The 21,330-nt window shown below is 35.0% G+C and overlaps 1 protein-coding gene and 1 long non-coding RNA gene across 2 annotated transcripts in view; one reads left to right on the forward strand and one right to left on the reverse strand.

Annotated features, from left to right (window-relative positions):
* Window positions 1–588: 588 nt before the first annotated feature.
* The window catches only part of LOC145686313 (uncharacterized), a 150,921-nt gene continuing 130,179 nt past the window's right edge, over window positions 589–21,330 (reverse strand). The window contains exon 3 of the long non-coding RNA XR_014131586.1: window positions 589–801. This is a non-coding gene — a long non-coding RNA (uncharacterized LOC145686313). The remainder of the gene's footprint in view (window positions 802–21,330) is intronic.
* LOC145686310 (uncharacterized) overlaps window positions 1,749–21,330 on the forward strand; it is a 29,685-nt gene continuing 10,103 nt past the window's right edge. Inside the window, exon 1 of the mRNA XM_081759465.1 lies at window positions 1,749–1,883. Coding sequence (XP_081615591.1) covers window positions 1,866–1,883 — 18 coding nt within the window. The 5' untranslated portion in view covers window positions 1,749–1,865. The remainder of the gene's footprint in view (window positions 1,884–21,330) is intronic.

Consider the following 21,330-nt stretch of genomic DNA (forward strand, 5'->3'; position numbering starts at 1 on the left):
GTAGGACTATATAAAGGATATCGTGTAAGCTTAGATGTAATCTAAGCTAAGCTAGAATTGAGCTAACGATAATTCCGTTACAAATACATGTAGTTATGTACATGCATGCATATTCATCCACTCATTCTTTACCTACAAGAAGAAACTCTTTATAGCAGCCTATGATGAAGAATCAGATATCTAAAATAGGGTTACTGACTATAGAATAACGAAGTAGGCTACTAATGGTCTAAAATAATAAATATAGCGAACTATTCTAATTAATAAAGCTAATAACGCTTATTATCAAGATATGATCTATTTTCCAAACCAATTTCATTAACTTATTACTTACTTTCCAACAATAAAAAAATTTAAAAATTTTTCATAATTTATTTCACACCATGGATTAATCCTGAACACTCGGGGGTAATGGTAAACATTCTGCCTCGCTTTTCCCATGAGACGCTATTATATTGTTAAAGTTGAAACTAATTGTTGACTGCATATAGGCTAGTAAAATTACAAAGAACTAATGCTCAAATATAGGGGAATATATAAGCCTTATCTGTAACAATATAGATAAGATAAGAACCAACTTACCTTGCCTAGATTGTTGAACCAACGTTGTAAGTGAATTGACAAAAATAACAAAACTTCTTCCTGGTAATCCATTCAACTGACTGTCACCAAATTTATGCTACACTTATCCAGGTCTCTCCGTTAGCGTGCAGCAAAATCATCTGTTTTCTAACAAAATTCCTTGGACGTAAACTTGGGTACTCGGCATTACCCCAGTGTTCGTGAATACCTCGGTTTACCCTAGTAATATTTTGAAACACTGATTCAGAGAAATAGCGCATAATTGTTCACGGCCATAAAAAACTGGCAAAATAATTTAACCAAATGAAACTCCTATTTTAGAAAAATTCAGATCAGTACCTGATTAAATTACTACCATTTCTGATCAGTGGTGACCTCTAGTATCCATCTACTTAACAATAGTATTATTATCCTATCAATTAGAAATTTGTATCTATTGTACTAAAATTGTAAATCGTAAACTTCAATTCAACAGAAAACGTTAAATATCTTACAATATTAAAGTTTATTTACTCCAAAATTAAAACAACATGCACAAAGGGATGAATTGGCAGCCACCTTCACTAAGTGCCGCCATAACTGATATTATACGGCTTCAAAATGATACTTACTAGCTACCATCTGCTGACAATGAAAGCAAGCTCCAAGAACTAAAGTCCTGGTGGCAAGAGTGTCTTACTAGCATGTTTCAACCGACAGTTACGGTCACCACCGTGTTTAAAAAAGTTCATGAATCGATTATGAGTGAGACGAAAAATCAGTTTTGTTCTTAGACAATTTTGAAGGAAAGGAGAAAATATCTCATTGGATCTTAAGATGAAATATCTTTAGTACTATATCATTCTACGGTTATGGCAACATTGCTTTAAGTCACTTGGTACGCATGCAGCGTGATGCGTACTTTTACAATATGTGTAGTTTCCTGTACTAATCGTTTTTGAAGGTTTTAATCTTTTTCGTTTACGACCTCCTGGAAAGGAAAATGCTCACGGGGGGAAGGGAGGAAGGGTTAAGAGAAGTATTTTCTGCGAAGAAGAAATATAAAAATGTTTCAGAAAATTGAAGAAATATGAGACAGGAAATTAGAGGGGAAGAAGAGAAGAGAAGGAGGGGAGATGTACATGACCGGGAGACAATTTGCAATTGGTCAAAAACGAGTAAATACCTTGTATAAAGAACGAGTTAAAAATAATCTGTATGTCATTTATTGAAGTACTTTTGTGTTGAGTGGTCTTACCAAATATTATTAGTTTCTGTAACTGTTAAGCTTACACCAAACTACAATGGAGTCAGTTCTATCGGTAAGTTTCATAGTGTCGGGAAAAAAAGCGAAGATAGTGTTTGGTTGTGATACCAAGTGCAATTTAACCGTACAGCTATATATATATATATATATATATATATAATTTTCAGTGACTTCGTAAAGACACTTTCTGCAAGCGTATCTGATAACTGTGATAATTATAGTCAAATCTACGGAAGATTCCTCAAACCGCCTGGGACACTGTGTTTTGATTTTATCATTTGACTTGCATATGGACTTCTGTGCGAACTCTGTAAAGAATTGAGTCAAAATATTAATATATCGAAAACAAATTAATGTGCTGAAATTTCTCGTAAAATAAGCTGGACATAAGTTTTAAAAACTATTGAACAATAGAATGTCAATTTTCTCACTTTTTTTTTTTTTTTTTTTTTTTTTTTTGTACGAGTATATCACAATATCACAGTTAAAGGAATGATTGGGAGTTTCCGAAATTAGATAAGCTATTATTAACAAAATAAACATACAAATCTGTTTGATATGCAGAAAATATTAATTTAAAAAACCAAAGCTTTTAATTTAATCTGTGCCATGTAAAAAGCTTAATGCAGCGAAATATTCGCGTTATTTAACATAGCTTACAGCATAAAAACGTGGAATTAAAAAGGCATAAATGCAGACAATACAGCAGTGGATCGTTAGTTTACTTAAAAATTAAAAGTATGCAGTTAAACTGTGTTATGTAGCATATTAGTGTTCCAAATAATGTTTGTGACTGTTCTGAACTTATTTATGATGTTCTATTTCATAATCGAGCCTTGGTTCGATCCCAGCTTGCGCCAAGTGAGGTTTGTGGTAGACAAACATGTTTGGTGTACCGTGTGCGTGGGTTTTCTCGGGGTTATTCCGTTTCCTCCCACTTTCTTCGTTCCACCATTTCATTCATTTCTCATCATCACCGTCTCCTTTAGCCTAGCAGGCATAGCCATGGGTCGTAAAACTCAAATTCATTTCATTTCATTTATTTCGTGATCCATATATTATATAAAAGAAGAAATTCTGATTGACTGTCTTGCTGATTGATCAACTACCAGGAAAAACCGTTTAAGCTACAAACTGGAAATTTGGACAGGGTATAGGATTTATGATGTCCCACTAATGAAGGAATTTTGAAAATTCCACGGTTAGGGGTGCAAATTATAATTTTAAAATGTCTATATCTTGGAATCTCTGGAAGCTAAAGACAAAGTTTAGTATATTGACTGATTTTAAAGTAATTAGATACATCTTTCAGCTTTTTTAAAAATATTTGACCTAGAAGGGAAGGAAATGGAGTGAGAAGGAAAAGGGGCGGAATTACATTTATTTATTTATTTATTTATAATAGTCCTCTACAGAGCCAAACTCCATTTACAGAGGAACATAGGTATACACATATAATTACATATGAAATACATATATATCTATATACTGAAAGAAAGAAAAAGATACATGTAAAGAAAGAAAAATACAAGTTAAATAATAAAAACAAAATTAAAATATTAGTAGTATAAATTTTAAAAAATGAAAAATATGAAAAATGAAAATTTGTCTCCAATATAGGTTCAACATTCATAAAGATAACACTTCTTAATTATTCCATACATAACGTCTTTTCAAAGTATTATTTTTTAAAATACCAAATAGGATAGGATAGGATAAAATACCAAATAGGATTTAAAATACCAAATACCAACAGAAATAGGATAACAGAAGTCAAGATCCAAATCTGATTAACCAGGTGATTGAAATTTTTACAAGCTCTAACTATGAATGACTCCTGGTGGATTGTAATATGAGATCTCATTATGTTAAATACTAAATTCTTACGCAACGATAATTTTGGTATATTGAAATTAAGATATTGGAATAAATTACAATTATCTGTCACTGAGTTTACTGTCTGGTACAAATGTGTTTGTTGAATAAGGAAACGTCTACAGTAAAGAGAGTGCATATTAAATTTAAGTAAAAGAGAAGAGTAAGAGATCTTATTTTTAGTTGCTGATATACGATACAATTTGAAATAAAGATGTTCCAAAATTTAAATTGGACTCGTTCTACGAGGTTATTTGCCATAATTTATGAATAGGATCCCAAAGAACACAACAGTATTCCAACTTACTCCTAATTGTTATAAGACGTACATACTTTTTAATCTTTTAGGGTTAGAGACGTAAAATTCGGTATTTGAATTTCTCATTTAAAATAATTAGACACATGTTTCACCACTTCTTCATATTTGTCATAGAAGGGAAGAAAAAGGGTGGGCTACAATTGATATAATTGGATGGCTATACCTGGAAATTTGTTAAGATTTGAGATATGAAATCTAATATTCAGCTTTTTCATTTATAGTAAGTATTTAATATTTCTGTCATCTATAAAGAAATAGATGGGTAGATAAACAGAATGGAGTTCCAATTGTTAAAATAATATGACCAGATCTCAAAATCCGTTAAGATTAGACACATGAAATTTGGTATTTAAGCTTTTAATGAAAAGCAATTAGAGACGTGTTTCAGAATGCTTGATATTTCCCCTACAAGAGGAGAAAAGAAAACGGTCGTAGTTCCAGATGGCTATCTGAAAATTGATTTCATATCTCAAATCTTAACGAACTTCGAGGTATAGCCATCCAATTATAATAATTGTATCCCACCCTTTTTCTTCCCTCCTATGACAAATATGAAGAGGCTGTGAATCACGTGCCTAATTATTTTAAATGAGAAATTCAAATACCGAATTTTACGTCTCTAACCTTAAGAGATTAAAAAGTATGTACGTTTTATAACAACAATTGTAATTCACGCCTCCTTTCCTTCTCACTCCTTTTTCTTCCCTTCTGGGTCAAATTCGAAAAAAAAAAAAAAAAGCTAAAAGACGTGTCTAATTATTTTAAATGATCAGTCCATATACCAAACTTTGTTAGAAACATGAGAATTGGTATTTAAAATAATTACGACGTGTTTCAGTGCCTTGTTAACATTTGTCTTTAGAAAGGAAGAAAAAGGCGGGAAGATAAAAGGTTTGCAATTATTAAAAATAACATGGCTATTTTTCGAAATCCCTTCAGAGTAGAGACATTTTAATTAAAGACGTGTTTCAACGTTTTCTGGTGTTTTCCTTAGGATGGATAACAAAATGACCGTATCTCGAAATCCCTTATAGTTAGAGACATGAAATACGGTATTTAGATTTTTCATTTAAAATAAATAAAAGTGTGTTTCAACGATTTTTTAATATTATCCCTGGAAGAGAAAAAACGCGGGAAGAAAAAGGGGTAGGGTTACAATTATTAAAATAAGATTACCATATCTAGAAATTCCTGAAGATTAGAGACATGGAAATTGGTATTTAGTCTTTTAATTTAAAATAACTAAAGACGTGTTTCAGCGTCTATGAAAGATAAGAAAAACGGGAAGAAAATGGGCGGGGGTTAAATAATTATTATAGCAAAATTTTCATATCTCCGAATCTCTGAAATGAAATTAGAGGTGTGAGGAAGTAGGTCGAGCATATTATGAGGTGTGGGGGATGGAGATTCCAGCTAGTCGAAGGTTGGTTGCTGATATATTGTACTGTTATTACGTTGTTCTTCTAATTTTGTCAACTCTGAGTATTTTGGCCTAAGAATGTTTCTAAGACTTCTTTTCGGTCTTTATTTAACTTTTGTTTTGAAAATAATCAAATCACAGAGGATAGTATATAATCGTACCGTACGTGATCTATTAAAGGGATCCAATGTTGACTAAACTTGGCATGGCGGTAGGAATATTATGGTGTAAAAACTTCTGATTCTCAAGTTATAAGTCATCAAATTTAGGGTTTGGACTTTAAAAATTCCAAACAAAAAAGTCTACACGATGAATGAAGCTAATTCTATCTTGACCAAATTTTTAGACCTTGATTAGCTTAGTATGTGCGTATATGAAATATTATGGTGCGCAGGTTTCTGCATCAGGAATTATAGGTCTTTAAATTGGAATTTGTTCTTAGTGATTTTTTTGTAATATACATTTATTGAATATATATGGGACAAACACACCTGTTAAATATTAATTCAAGGCAAAAAGTAAGCAATGAAATGGCTGATTAACTATGTTTTAAATCAGCGTCTACTTATATTTAAAATTTGCTTTTAAAAAACAATGAAAAATTCCTTTTGTCGCAACAGGAAAACTTAGCTACTAATTATCTAAAACAGCTAAAGCACTAAGTCATAAGAATGTAGGTAGAATGGTCAGATTCTCTTTCCTGGTTCAAAAAATATGTACAGCATTTAAAAGTGGAAAACGTGTGTCTAAAGTGGAGTAAGGTTCCTAAATTGAAAATCAGGATATAGGATATCACGTAGCTTAAGGCTTAAGTAATTATGGCGTCAAAGATATTCAATTACTCCTGCGATTTAATATATATATTTTTTTAGATATAACGCAATGACGCTTCGCACTATCAGTAAGTAAGCAGAGACTGTAAACTGTGGAAATAACTGTAAAACTAAGCAATCATAGGATCATGAATGGCGTGTTTGAAATCAGGAGGTCTCTGGTTCTAATCCAGTGTATGGCTACTTCCATATAGCACAGAGGCGCCACTTGGATAGTCCCGGCGTATCATATCTTCGCTAGTGGGCGTCTCGGATATATATTCTATGAAAATCGAGATAAGACCTTATATCCCGGAAACTTGACTTCGAGAGAGACATTTCTGAGTTTTCATGGGCTGACTTCGGGCATCCAAAAATTGCTCCGTGACAAGCACATGCCATTGAAATCCAAAGATAATCCCATGGAAAATTTATTTATCTTCAAACTATCTACTGCAAGCTTGAATGCCCCAGGATATGTATGGAATCCAGTTTTGCCCACAAGACGAAACGAGGTGAGAAATAAGGTTTTCTATAATTTTGTAGAAGTCTCCACACGTCTCAATAAGTATTGACATTTATGAAATGAAATGAAATCTTTAAGTTTCACACAGATATACCGGCTATTGACTAAAGGAGAAGGTCAAGATGAGAAATGAATGAAATGGTGGAATGAAGAAAGTGAGAGGAAACGAGAGAACCCCGAGAAATCCCACGCACACGGTATTTGTCCACCGCAAAGTTTACTTGGCGCAAGCTGGAATCGAACCAAAGACCCCATGCACTAGAGGTGAACGCTCTACCACTGATCCACCGCTTCCCCTTTTGACGTTTATTTCGAAGAACCGAACGCGATTATCCGTCCTTGCCTCCCGCTGCGAGCGCCCATGCTATGAATCAAAGAACACTAAAATAGTATTTGCTATCTAAAATGTGGGAGAACTAGTGTTACCCACGACGCTAGTGAAATTTCTAATCTCGCCTCGAAACCGAAACGACAATTTTCGTGTTTCTCTCCTTGAATTTCGAGAGACATTTCTCGTCTCGTGTTCAAGACGAGACCAGAAATCTCTCATCTCGCGGGCAACACTAATGGAATCTGTTGAACATCCTCATGAATATTATGTGCTATTTGAGCTTCAGCATAAGGTTTTTCTAATATTTTCCTGTTTTATCATGCAAATGCCAGGGGCGAATCCAGGACGGACTTCTGGGGGGGTGGATTGCAATACTGATACTTAGAGCTACTTTTAAAGAGCTTCAAACTCTGGGATTGGTTTTATTTATATATAAAATTTAAAAAAAAAAAACTTACCTCTTCTGGGGGGATTGCCCCGATCCCCCCTTCCCAGGATCCGCCACTGACAAATACTGGGTTAGTACTGTCAAGTATGGTCTGTGTTCCACTTCCTTCAATTTTCTTTCCTATTGCTGTTGTACTTTGATGCAATGTGTTCTCGCGGATTGTATCTCAAACTTCTTTAAGCAGTAAATGATTATACAAACAATAGGCACAATAAACTGTTTAATTCGTGTGCTGCAAACACAAGTTAAGATAGAAGGAAAATAAGATCAGAATAAATAAAACAAAGTCCTCATGTCTGGATCATAACGTAGAATGCAGTATTTTCGCTTCTCGTGCTAAGCTCTTATGGATTCCCCTTAAAAAATGGTTTGTGCTCACAATCACCAAAGTTAATACAGAAATAGTGTTCTTGTATTCAAATGCGGATCTAGCCCTGAGCCGGGAGGTCTAGGCCCCCAGTTTTTGAGTGACAAAACTAATTTGAGCTATTATTTATATATTTTTGAAAATTTATACTAAACTCATGATATACCTATCATAATGTTAGTATGGCTTCCATTTGGCAACCAAAATTTTTATCTTCTACATCCGCCAATGCTTATATTGTGGATTTTAAGGCAAAAACATAAGTGATCGGTAATAGTCTTGAGCAGGATTCTCCAAATATTTTAGCTTACACGCCACACTGACTTCTCCAATAAGTCCCAAGGACGAAGATCTATCTAGCTCAAAAATCACCATTCTGTAATACACTGAAAAAGTGCCATCGTATGGGGAGCGGCGGGATTATGCAAAATATCAATTATGCTTGGTTAGCCAACATATACAGTGCTATCCTATGAGCACTTTATAGCGAATGCCTTTAATGAAATTAATATGATTTGATACCCCGGGTTAAAGTATGTATATATACAGCACAATTATTTTTTCAGAATTTTGAATTATAGTGACGCCTCTTGAGGAATATCAGTAAAGATTAAAATTACTGGTTTCTTCCCTTAGTTTGAAACGATAAATGGTCCTTTTTTTTTTTTTTTTTTTTTTTACCGAAGTGACTTCCCTCAAAAGCCACCTCTGCGAAACAAGAATGACACAATGCTCACTTTTTTTTTTCTAAACAACCCATACATACATCTATACACGCATAGAAGAAATTAACTATAGTAATGCCGTAATTAGTTTGAGTTGGAAAGTGGAGAATTCATTCGTTTACTTTAAACCAATTTCAATTCCAAGTATGAGTAGGCCTAGTTATTCTGCGACCAGAAAGAAAAAAACACTGCGATGTTTCATGAAAATCAGAATAATCTTACAAGAGTTAATGTCGAATTTCTTTTCTTAATTGTTATTTTGGGAATGAATTATCTCCTCCTATCTCGAAACGATTTATATCCAACAATGTATGTGACTGGGAAAATCATGTATATAACGCGTAATTCTTTATCGAAGGCCTAATAACTTTTGAAAATGTTATTGTGCTCGAATCTCGAATTTGTTAAATATTGTAGAGATCTTTTTCAACCAGCGGACTGCCGGAGGGGGGGGGGGAGATATGAAGCTTTCAGAGAAAGGGTAGATTTTTTTCTTATATATTTTTGCTTGTATATTATCTTATTGATTCAAAATTTACTCGAAATAAGTTTATATCGTAAGAAAGGAAAACCTTCTTATTCCCTCTCAATTCATCCCTGGTTTAACTTAATTTTTACAGAACTATCATTAAAGATGTATGCATGAATCAATTGTAATGATACATTTGAATGTATGCAGTGGTGAATGATGGAAGCTCGCTTAGATGGATAGGGTATTTATTATTCATCCAAATTACCTTAATGTCGAATACTACGGTCATCATATGACGTATTTCGAACAAGTAGATCCCCGGCCAAGTAGGTTTGTGTTGGACAACGTCATGTCCATGGGTTATCTCGAGATACTTCCGTTTTATCCCAAATTCTCATTCCATAAATTTTCCTTCATCATTTATTTGCCTTAATCATCCGTCTGCCTTAGCCTAACGGGCACAATCGTAGGACGATAAACTGAAAGATTTCATTTCTTTTTCATTTTTCAAACAAGTAGAAACAAATTTTCAAGGAACAGAAAGTTTGACTTTTTTCAAAAGACTTTCATTTCGAAACAGTGTTGAGATGAGTATAACATCCAATTACGTGCATGATTTTCAATAGACATAAAGATGATAATTTTGTTAACAGCAATTTGATATTTCAACCCATTTGGGAGACGGAAAAAAAATATAGAATTTCATATATTGCTTTAAATGGCATAGCTATTTATGGAAACATTTTTGTGATTGTTTAGCATTTATAACATTACAACAATGATTTTTGGTAGGTGTAATTGCAATAAATTCTTGAAATTACGTAATTTTAGTCAATGATGCAAATTTTAACAATTTTCATCATATCTCCAGAACGGTTTAAGATATCAAATTGCTGTAAACGACATTGTGATTTTCACATCTATTGAAAATTATCTATGTAAATGAATGACGTAGTTGTGCAGGCAGTTCTTCGAAATAAAGGCTTTTGGAGAAAAGGTCAAATTTTCAATCCCTTGTAACTTTGTATTTGTTTGAAATCTATGAGTGTTAGACACTAAAATACTTCCAATATCTCTTGCTTCATATGTCTCGTTTGCACTATTACTGCTGTAGAAGCCAACAAAATATGGATTTTGAGATACTGTATTGTCTTGAGTTTACAACACTGCAGGACGAATGTGGTATTGTATGTTTTCCTTTTATATGTAGATTTGAAATATGTAATAACCTGAGATAGTGCTATTCATAAAAAATATAAATATATGTTGAGTTGGCAACAGTGTTAACCTTCTGATATCACAGAGTATGTCAAACAATGTTCCTCTGTCAATATTTGCATGATGCAATATTGCAGCGTTTCTTATTAAAAGTTACAACGGGGTATCAAAATTAATGGTTCTACCCTGTGTATTGTATATGTATACAGTATTTTGCTTAGAGCTTTCTAATCATCTTTAATGTTGAGACTAACATCGGTCAAAGATAAGGTGTTAAACGGAGTAAATTCACACCCAAGTTGGAAGTTTCCGTGAATACGTAATGTGATAAGAAAATAATGAATGTTCCATGATTTTTTTTTTTTTTTTTTGTTATGTATGATTGTGATGTAATATGGCGTAATTTTCTTTGAGGCCTCTCAGCCATCCCCACTACTTGTGGTTAAAATTAGTCAATGACAAGTCAGGGGCGGATCAAGGGCGGACTTCTGGGGGGGCGGTGGGTTGTAATATTGCTACTTAGAGCTACTTTTAAGAGCTCCAAACTCTGGGATGGGTTTTATTTATATATAAAATAAGAAAGTTTCCTCTTCTTGGGGGAAGGCGATCCCCCTCTGGATCCGCCCCTGTGGCAAGTGTCACATTTACAATATTGTTTGGAGTTTAGATTGGTCATAGATATTGAATTACAGCTAGGCCTACTTCCAACAATAAGAAAATGTTTCAGAGTAACTTTTGTACAATTTTTTCGTGTTTGGTTTGAGCCTCGGAAATTACACCTATTGTTTGATGTTGAGATTCGTCGAGCATGAGATTGTGAATTTTCTCCAACTTAAAAACTAAATAAATGAATAAAAAGTAATACACAGATATTTCACCGCAAATTGTTATTGCACAGTTAGGGTAGTGGGTGCTAGAGGTTCAAGTTCTGACTCATAGATGGCAGTAGAAGTCAAACAGATCGGTAAAACAGTGCTTGTTCCGAGGCTCCATCTACTGTAGCGCTTGTTGCTTTCGAGTGGTCATGTCAAGAAATGAAATTGAGTTTTACGTCCCACCGTTATGCCGGTTAGGCTAAAGGAGACGGTGATGATGAGTAATGAATGAAATGGTGGAATGAAGAAAGTGGGAGGAAACGGGAGAACCCCGAGGAAACCCACGCACGCGGTGTTTGTCTACCACAAAGTTCACTTGGCGGGGGCAGGAATCGAACACGGGACCCCAAGCACCAGAGGTGAACGCTCTACCACTGAGCCACCGCGGCCCCTTGGTCATATCAAGAGTAATCTTGTATCCGCAATAAATGATAAATAAATACAATTCGAATTTTGAAATGATTTTTGAGGTTTTAGAAATTTTGATTTGCTGAAGAGAGCTGTTTTTGTAGCGGAATGAAGTACTGTTTTATTAGATTTTTCATTGAGAAAATGTGTTTTTTTTTTCACATCAAAGAAATATGCACTAGACAAGTGGTATTCGATTTTTCGCGTTCCTCTAACGATATTTCTACATTCAAGCTGTTCTCCCAGATTTACAATATCTTTAATTCAATTATAAGTAACTACCAAAATAAAGAGAAGGGTCGTACTATACAGTAGGTATACACCCCTGTATAGGCCTACCTGTACAGCCGAAAGTAGATATACACCCCTGCATTGATCAAGTATAACTTTCTAGCTTATAGGTTTATTTGTTTCGGCTGTTTCGAGCTTAAGATATAAGTACAAAGACCTTAAGAACAAATAATTAAAGAAACTAAGTGTAGCTGATGGATAACAATAAGAAATTATATAAAAAATAATGAGTTGATCAGTACGGGATTGTATACCTAATTTTGGGTCACCCTGTACATTTATTGCAACTACCATATGTTACAATTAGTATTACCATGTACTCCTAGGAGTCGGATACCTTATGTTGAATAGAAATGAAGGGAAATTTTAATATGGAAAAATATCTCGTTTTAAATAAATCTATAATAACTTTTTTTCTTATACCCGTAAATTATGTTATTATTACGAGTAAGTCACTTCCCAAAGAGTAATTGATTTTTTTTAAATCTTAATTGATCGGGAAAATTTACAATTGTGTTTAGAATCAACGTATTTTGTTGCAGAATATTTTAGTGCAGGGATACGTCGTAATTTTCTTCTTATCTATAACTTTTGTTAATTTTGTTAGCTTTAAAAGTTGCAAAAAGTATCTCATGCGTTATGCTGCTTGGCTTCATGGCATAATTAATGGATTTGGTTTACCAAAACTATTTTATGTATCCGTTTATGTGTGTCTTTGATCTCGTTCGTCCGAGAGACATAGAAATCTCAAGAATCACTTGACGGATCTTCATCAATTTCGGCCAGAATGTAGAGGGTAAAAAATCAAGTTGGTTTATTCAAACTGCAAGGGATAGAAATCAACCATTTTAGGTTTTTTAACGTTGAACACTATAGCAATACCAAGAAACGGTTTCGTACAATCGACTAAGCGTTCCAAGAGTATACTTGATTGATTGATTTTTCAATTTTTTAGTTTAGCGTTCCTTTCAGCCTATAACTCATGGACGTAGATTTTAAGGTGGTATCTAAAGTGAACCACATGAGCTTTTGCCGGGAATCGAACCCGGATCTTCTACGCTAAAGGCGCGTACACTAAAGAATTAATTTCATCTCCATCCTTAACGCTCTAATAAAATGGAAGTGATAACACTCGGTTTAAATATTGACGTACACTCATGTCCAAAATTATTGTCGCATGTCTATAAATATGTTGTTGTAGGAATATAATTTGATAATAAATTAGCCCGGTATTTCTTATAATGTTAGTATATGTATAATCGGCAAAGACATGTATGTGGGAAATTTCATGTCAAAAGAGCATTAAATAAGAACAATAAAACGAAAATAAAACTTTCTTGTCCATTTAGCAACATTTTGTTTTACTCACTCTAATTTTCGTATTTACTAGCTGAACCTGCGCTCTCTACACAGCGCATCATTCGCATATGAGAATAAATATCCTTCTCATTCCTCACATCTGTACATGTCCATTTACAGACACAAGTGAAAAAAGTCTTGATTACAAAAGAAAGAAAAAAAAGGCAAGGCGTATCATAAAGGGGACCTCAATATTTCGCACCGTTTGCAAGAGTTGAGTCTACTTCTGGTTGGAGTTTCTAAATCATGCATTACCAGTGTTTTCTTTCTTTTTCCATGCAGTATGTAATAAGCAAATACATTACAGACGCAATTAATTATAATCGCAGCTATATATGGTGTTCATTGGGCAAATCGCCCCAAAAATAAAGATTTATTTTACTGATTAAACGAGAAATGCTTATCGTCCCTTTTTCATTATTATTTGGCCATGAAATAAACGCCTAATACATATGCAACCCTTGTATACAACAGCGTGGTGTTGGAATGTATTACGCGTAGGATATTGTGCTTTAGTTTATTTTTATTTCAACGCTTCCATGCGCTTCCATGCGTAATGTAATAAAGAAATAACGGCCATGTTTCTAAAATATTCGATTAGAAGTGGACAATCTACGGAAAATTTCCAATCGATCAATGAAAACGTCATCTTTCTAGAGCCTGTAGTTTCCGAGATATCATTGTCGAAAGGATTGCCCAGAAACATAAATTTCCACAACATATAGTTTAAAAGAACTCGGAAGACAGAAGCACAATTCATGTGAATAGATTTTAGAGAAGGCTTATTAAAATACATAGGCTTTGAAAAACAATTTTATATCACAAACTTTATGAAAAAGATAAATTTAACTTATTTATTTAAAGTAGTCGTACTTAAAATGTTTGTCTCTGGTAAACGTGAAATCACTCATGACCGTAAATGAAAGATTTCAAAGCCATAGTTATACGTTGGAGCTCGGGCGCTTTTAAAGCCCCGAAGAAAGGGTGCAACCCTGTAACCGGGTAGACGACAAAAAAAAAAAGCACTTTTAATTGCTATTGTAGCATTTTAATAGATAGATAGATAATAATAATAATCATAATAATAAATATTTGCAAGAAAGTTGAAATTTGGCTTAATACGGGAGGCGAACCACCCAGGCTGTTTGCCGGAAAATAAAACTCGGATCCCTAACGCCAGAAGCGCATATATTAACGGCTTAGCCACGAGGTGGCTGATACAGAAATAAACAAATTCCAATATTTTTACTTTTCGCTCACGTTTGAAATTGCTGTTATTGCAAGTCACGTTTTTAACAAAACTGTTCTAACTACAGGAGTGAAATTTCAACCCAAACCATGGCAAACCACTATGTATAGAAATAAAAAAATATTTAACCGGAGTGACACGGAATATACATAAAAACTCATCCATGTTTTTTCTCACAACTCCCCCCCCCCCTCCCTCGAAAGAAAAGATAGGTTTATTGCATCTTTCCGGTCCGGTGCATAATCGTAGCAGATAGGTTAAAATTTCATGGGACTTCGTGCTCACTATAGCAACAGCAAAGTATATGGGAAGGAACGGCAGAAATCCGATAAAACGCGGTGTTGGCGTGTGCCTCCACGGTAGTGAAAGAAGAATTTCTTTCTGTGAACACGAATTTTTCTCAACGAGATTAAATAAATAAATAATTTAATAAAATTAAATACTTCTAAGGGAAGAACACAGCAAATGAATGAAGAGGTAGGTAAAAGTTCCAAATTGAAATACAGAGCTGTGAAGTTCGAAATAAATAAACCATTATCATACTTAAAAATATGTGGTAAAAATTAAAAAGAAAACGTTGTGATAAGACCTTTGTTGTACTCTCAAGAGAAGATACACATATCGTCTGGAAATGTGAGTCGATAAAAGCTCACAACTGTGAGATAAAACAACCAAATTTAAAACGAAATCACCACATAAGTGTAAGCTAATGAAGTTCAACAAAAGAAAGCATACGGTAAATTGTGGCGGTGATGGAGGGCGCAGTTACCGTCATGTAAACAAGTCCATCCACGCTTAAGTTTAACGAGAGCGAGAAGGTAAACCATGTCGGTGATGGATGGCTTAGTTGCCATCATATAGAGAAACCCCAGCCTATCGTGAGGCCCATGATCCTCTTGCTAACACTTTTATGTATGTGAAAAGAAGTAAAGATCGGCAAGTGTGAGCGAGTGGGAAAAGGTAAAGTCGGCAATTATGAGCAAATGAAAAAAAAGTCAGTAATTATGAGCATATGGAATATTCCAAATGGGAGAATTAAATAAAAATAAAAAGAACATAAAAGTTTGATAAGACACTTGTTGTACTCTCAAGAGGAGATATATAACATTGTGTTATGTATACACATCGTCTGGAAAGTACACAACAACTGTGAGCGAAAGTAAGCAAATTAAAAAAGAAAACAGAACATAACTGAAAGCTAATGAAGTTCAAGAAAAGAAAGCATACGGTAAATTATGGCGGTGATGGAGGGCGCAGTTACCGTCACTTAACCAAATCCGTCCACGCTTAAGTTTAACGGAAGCGAGAAGGTAAGCCATGTCGGTGATGGATGGCTTAGTTGCCGTCATATAGAAAAAACCCTGCCTATCATGAGAACCATGTTCCCCTTGCTAACACTTTTACGTATGTGAAAAGAAGTAAAGATCGGCAAGTGTGAGCGAGTGGGAAAAGGTAAAGTCGGCAATTATGAGCAAACGAAAAAAGTCGGCAATTATGAGCATATGGAACATTCCACATAAGACATTTGTTGCACTCTCAAGAGAAGATATATATATATATATATATATATATACCTCATCTGGAAAGTACACAACTGTGAGCGAAAACAATCAAATTAAGAAAAAGAAATCACCACATAACTGTAAACTAATGAAATTCAACAAAAGAAAGCATACGGTAAATTGTGGAGGTGATAGAGGGCGCAGTTATCGTCATGTAAACAAGTCCGTCCACGCTTAATTTTAACGGGAGCGAGAAGCTAAACTATGTCGGTGATGGATGGATTAGTTGCCGTCATACAGAGGAGCCCCTGCTTATAATGAGACAAATGTACTATTTCTGGGAACAGACACATTATATGGAGGTGTATGCCACGTGTACTTGTCGGTGATAGTAAGACTACTGTGGTATCTGGTGTCACGGAGGCAGTACGGACTGGGGTAGGGAATGACGGACGAGGTCGCCCCTGTCTAAAGTAGGTTCCCTTTAAAGATCTCGCCCACACTTGCTGCGAGGTTCTTCCATCTCTTCCATCTCCTGTAAGACCGCTTACCCGCAAAACACGCGCGGGTCAGACACGAGTCAGACACGTGCGCGTGAGAGGAATGATCAAACGAATGGCACTAAAAAGCGGCCGGAGAGGGGGACATGGTCCCCCTTACTAACCCATTTATACATGTGGAAAAAAGTCAAGTAAAGATGGGCAAGTGTGAGTGAGTGCGAAAAAAGTAAAGTAAAAGTCGGCAATTATGAGCAAAAGTCGGCAATTATGAGCAAAAAGTCGGCAATTATGAGCAAGTGCGAAAAAAGCAAAGTAAAATTCGGCAACTATGAGCAAATGTCGCCAATTATGAGCAAGCGCGAAAAAAGCAAAGTAAAAGTCGGCAATTATGAGCAAAAGTCGGCAATTATAAGCAAGTGCGAAAAACAGCAAAGTAAAAGTCGGCAATTATGAGCAAAAAGTCGGGCGAAAAAATTAAAATAAAGCAATAGTGCCTATGTTTTTTAAATATTCAATTAGAACTGGACAATCTACATGAAATTTGCAATCGATCAGTGAAAACGTCATCTTTCTAGAGCCTGTAGTTTCAGAGATCTCATTGTCGAAAGGATTGGCCACATACATATACGCGTAAATTAAAAGAGCTCCAAAGATGGCAGCACAGTTCATTTGCATTTATTTCGGAGAAGGCTTATTAAAGGCAAAGGCCTTCGAACAATAATTTAAAAGGATAAAAATTTTCTGAAAAATATTTCTTTAGGTAATTTATTTAAAATACACTCTTTTAAAAATATTTGTCTTTGTTATAAACATGAAATCACAAATAACCGTAAGTCAAAGGTTTGAAAGCTAAGGTTATAAGTTAGAGCTCGGTCGCTCTGAATTGATATTGTAGCATTTTAATATATAGATAATTCTTTTCCTATGAAATTTACCCCGAATATAAATTTCCCGATTATACACACAGTATCAGTATTAAAAATACCCTGCAAAGTCATTATCAAATTACATTCTTACAAGAAGATAGTTATAGATATGCGACAATCATTTTGGACATGACTGTACATAGAGTCAAAACGATAAGAGATAGCGAGAAATATTTTTTTTTTAAATTTATTTAGTGTTCTAAGAAAATCTTTCATGATTATGTCTGTCAGGCTAAGGATGACGGATGATTAAGAGTCTCTATCACTGCGAAATTAAAATACCGCTAATTTTACAGTAATTATGTGATATCTTCAAATAGATAAAAAATAATCGAAAAGTGGATCAAGACCTCCCTAGACGATGTTATTTTGCATGACGTACCGTTATCACGAGTCACCTAGTAGCTTCCCGTTTGCAGTTATTTAGAAACGCGAAAATAAATGCTGACTTTCTAAATGTCTGGAAATCGAAAGCAGATAAATGAGTCATGATAACGGCATCTCTCGCAGAATAATATTGTCTAGGGAGGTCTTGTTCCACTTTTCGATTATCTTTTATCTATTTGAAGATATCACATAATTACTGTAAAATTAGCGGTAATTTAAATTCGCAGTGATGAGGCTTCTTAATGAAAGTGAATGATGATGGAACAATTGGTGGAATGAGATTGTGGAAGGAAACGCGAGTACTCCGAGAATACCTACAGACATGATGTTGTCCACCACAAACTTACTTGGCCGGGGATCGAATCCGGGACCCCACGCACAAGAAATAAGCGCTCTACCACTGAGCCATCATGCATCACAAGGGAAATACATTACATAATTAATTCAAAATACAGCTTTAGAGTTAATTATAATTGTATGTGGTTGTATTGTATAATTGTAGGTATTTCATTAATAATAGCGTGTACTGTCGTCTTGCTAGTTTCATAATGAAAGGCTTTGTAAGCAGCGGCGCAAATCTGTCTTCAACATTGGGGGGGGGGGGGGGGGAACGGGTAAGACCGTTCCAATAATCTCTTTTTTTTAAGCGATGTTCAAAATATTTATGAATTTGGAAAACAATGCTGTGGAGGATCAGGGGAGGAGTTGTCTTCAAAATTGGGAGGCGGACAGATTTGAGGCTTATTATGGGGGGACATCAATTTCATCTCACTTTCCTTTGTGGCAATCGGACATAAATCATCACATTTCTCCCCAAAACCCACCTTTCAAATCGGATTATTGGGGGGACCCCAGCTCACTGTTGCTGGAAATACAATCCGTCGGAAACAAACCTACGTAAAAGTTACAATAGTAATGTATTGCGTCAACACAGAAATGTTCCAGTAAAAGGTATTGTTATTCTTGTTTAAATCTCCGTTATATATATATATATATATATATATATATATATATATATATATATATATATATATATATATAAAACTTCTAATGGATAAATAGGCCAAAGATGATCAGTTAAAGAAATACTGTATATCTTCATGAAAATAAATGTGATCCATATATCGGCATATGCTTTCCTTACCTAGGAAGTCTGAAATCGAAAATATGACTTTTGATAACGTACACTTTCTTTGAAACTGTTAATGGCGAATGTACTTGACTCAATCCTTTATAACGTTACTCTTGCATAATGACGTAGTGGACAATCCACTGCACTCATAAAGATAAAAGCATGTCTTTGGTATACAGGTTTTGACTACATTATATCATAATTGACTCGGCCATAAATAAGTCATAAATAATAACTCAAAAAACACTGATTAGATTGTTTTATGACATTTCGTAAGTACTAGACTGTTATGTAGTCCAAACTTTGGAAGTGTTGTTTGTTTCTCCGTTATTTTGAAACGGTGAGAAAACGGCAGTACTAGTGCAGAACCCAATCAATCATAAAATATACTGTTAAGGTTATGGAGTATAATATTCGTGTATTAAAAAAAAAAAAAAAAAAACTTTTAGTCAATTCATTTATAGTACGCTGCTAAATATTTCAAGTGAAACAATGAAAAGGAAAAAAAAAAAAAACATGCTCTAAGTATGGAGAACTTATAGCTTAAAATAGGCCCTATACAAATGTAAAATGACATACATATCACTCTGTGTGACGCGTAGCAGGACCGCGAGAACTTTGCAGAAAGCACCACGCAAGTCAACTATGTGCGTCTAGAACATCTGTAACATGACGAGACGATAGAGAGGATGAGATCTTGGAATACGGCAAGTCATGTGTATGTTACACGTTCCCAAAGCTTATCAACTGAATTAGATGAAAATTTGGGAGTCATTTCCCATCATAGAACCAAACGTGTTCAATCGACGAATGGTCAGATAAATGCGCCGGCCAAGGAATAACTGGAATAATATTCCGTTCAAAAAGTGTGGGACGTTGCATGCTATATGCAGGCGTGCGTTACCTTGTTGGAAATTAGTTTCATGCGAGTCTGCGTTAAAGGGACCACAATTGTATCAATTATATCATCGGTAACCCGTTGGGTGATCAAAGACTTATCAATGTATATTACACGTCAGCGTAGAATCCAATGGTACCTCATATTGTAGCTCCTGGTGTCAAACATTGGTGGCGATGCAGAATGCAGACGTAAAGCAATCTTTTGCCATGGTACCTCTAGAGATGATGCCATAATGATGTTTGCAGGCAGAATAAAATTCATCCGAAAAAACTGGTATGTCGGGCCATTCTACTTTACTTTATATTTGCGGCGTTTATGCAGTGGCACTTGTCACTCTGCTATTCCCAATTCGTGCATCAGTGTTCAGGATATGGGTATTCGATCCACTATAATCTTATGCACTAGGAGTCTGTCCTCTTGCTTCGTGGTAGTCACGACCATTGGAAGCCTGCACTTTGTTGTGTATTGCCTTCCTGAAGCCATACCTGCATTATTGTAGCTGCATCCGCCCAACACGGTCATTATTGTCGCGGAAGGACAATCCAGAATTATGATATGCCATAATTCTTCCCGATCAAAGGCGCAAACATACTGATATTGTCGCATGCAACGGCGAGGCATTGTACCGCCGTTTAGAGACAAACACATTACGCCAACTTTAATACACTACTGAACTGTGCCTCTCTGGACTCTCTCCGATTCCTGATACCAAGCCTTCGGCTCGTCTGCAAATTGGGTGCATGCCAGCGACATCTCTTGCCATCATGAAAGAGGCAGTAGAGCTATTGTCATTTATTAACCTAACTGTTAACTATTAGCATTTTACTGCATATTCATACTCCACACATTCTGCAAATGTAGAGTAAAACTAAAATTTCCTTCTTAGAATTCATTTTTAACGTCCAGCAATGTATTACCCCATTTGTAAGAAAATGAAAGGAGTCTTCATTATACTGATTTTACTAATCTCCTAGGTATAGTTACTAAAAATTGATCTTGCTAAGCAAAATGAGCTTAATTGAAACAAGGCCAAACACAGAAAATAATTAAGTACGCTCTTGAAAAAAAAATATATATCCAGTGTAAACTTAATAAAATTTTGAGGATGGCATATGATTATTAATATTATGTCCTGGAGTATCATAAGAATCAAGAAGTTATACAGGGTGTTTCAAAACAATACCGAAAACGTTTGGGAGTTGATTTCTGACACCAAGATAAGACAAAAAGTATAAACCAACCTGGGTACACAAATCCTTCCTTTCGGAGTTATACGCTGCCGAAAACATGAAAAAATGAGCTTTAAAGGTCCATAGCTCCAAAACTATAGGACCTGCCGAAGTCGGGTCAAAACTTCATTTAGAAACTAGTATGTACCCTATCCAAATATCCATATTTCAGAATCCTGCAGTACTTCCCCAACAATTTTTATAGAGATAGTTGGTGAGTACTTCAAATT

The sequence above is a fragment of the Thermobia domestica genome, chromosome 1 (genome assembly GCF_964235325.1).
Source record: "Thermobia domestica chromosome 1, izTheDome1.hap1.1, whole genome shotgun sequence".
NCBI classification, from domain to species: domain Eukaryota; kingdom Metazoa; phylum Arthropoda; class Insecta; order Zygentoma; family Lepismatidae; genus Thermobia; species Thermobia domestica.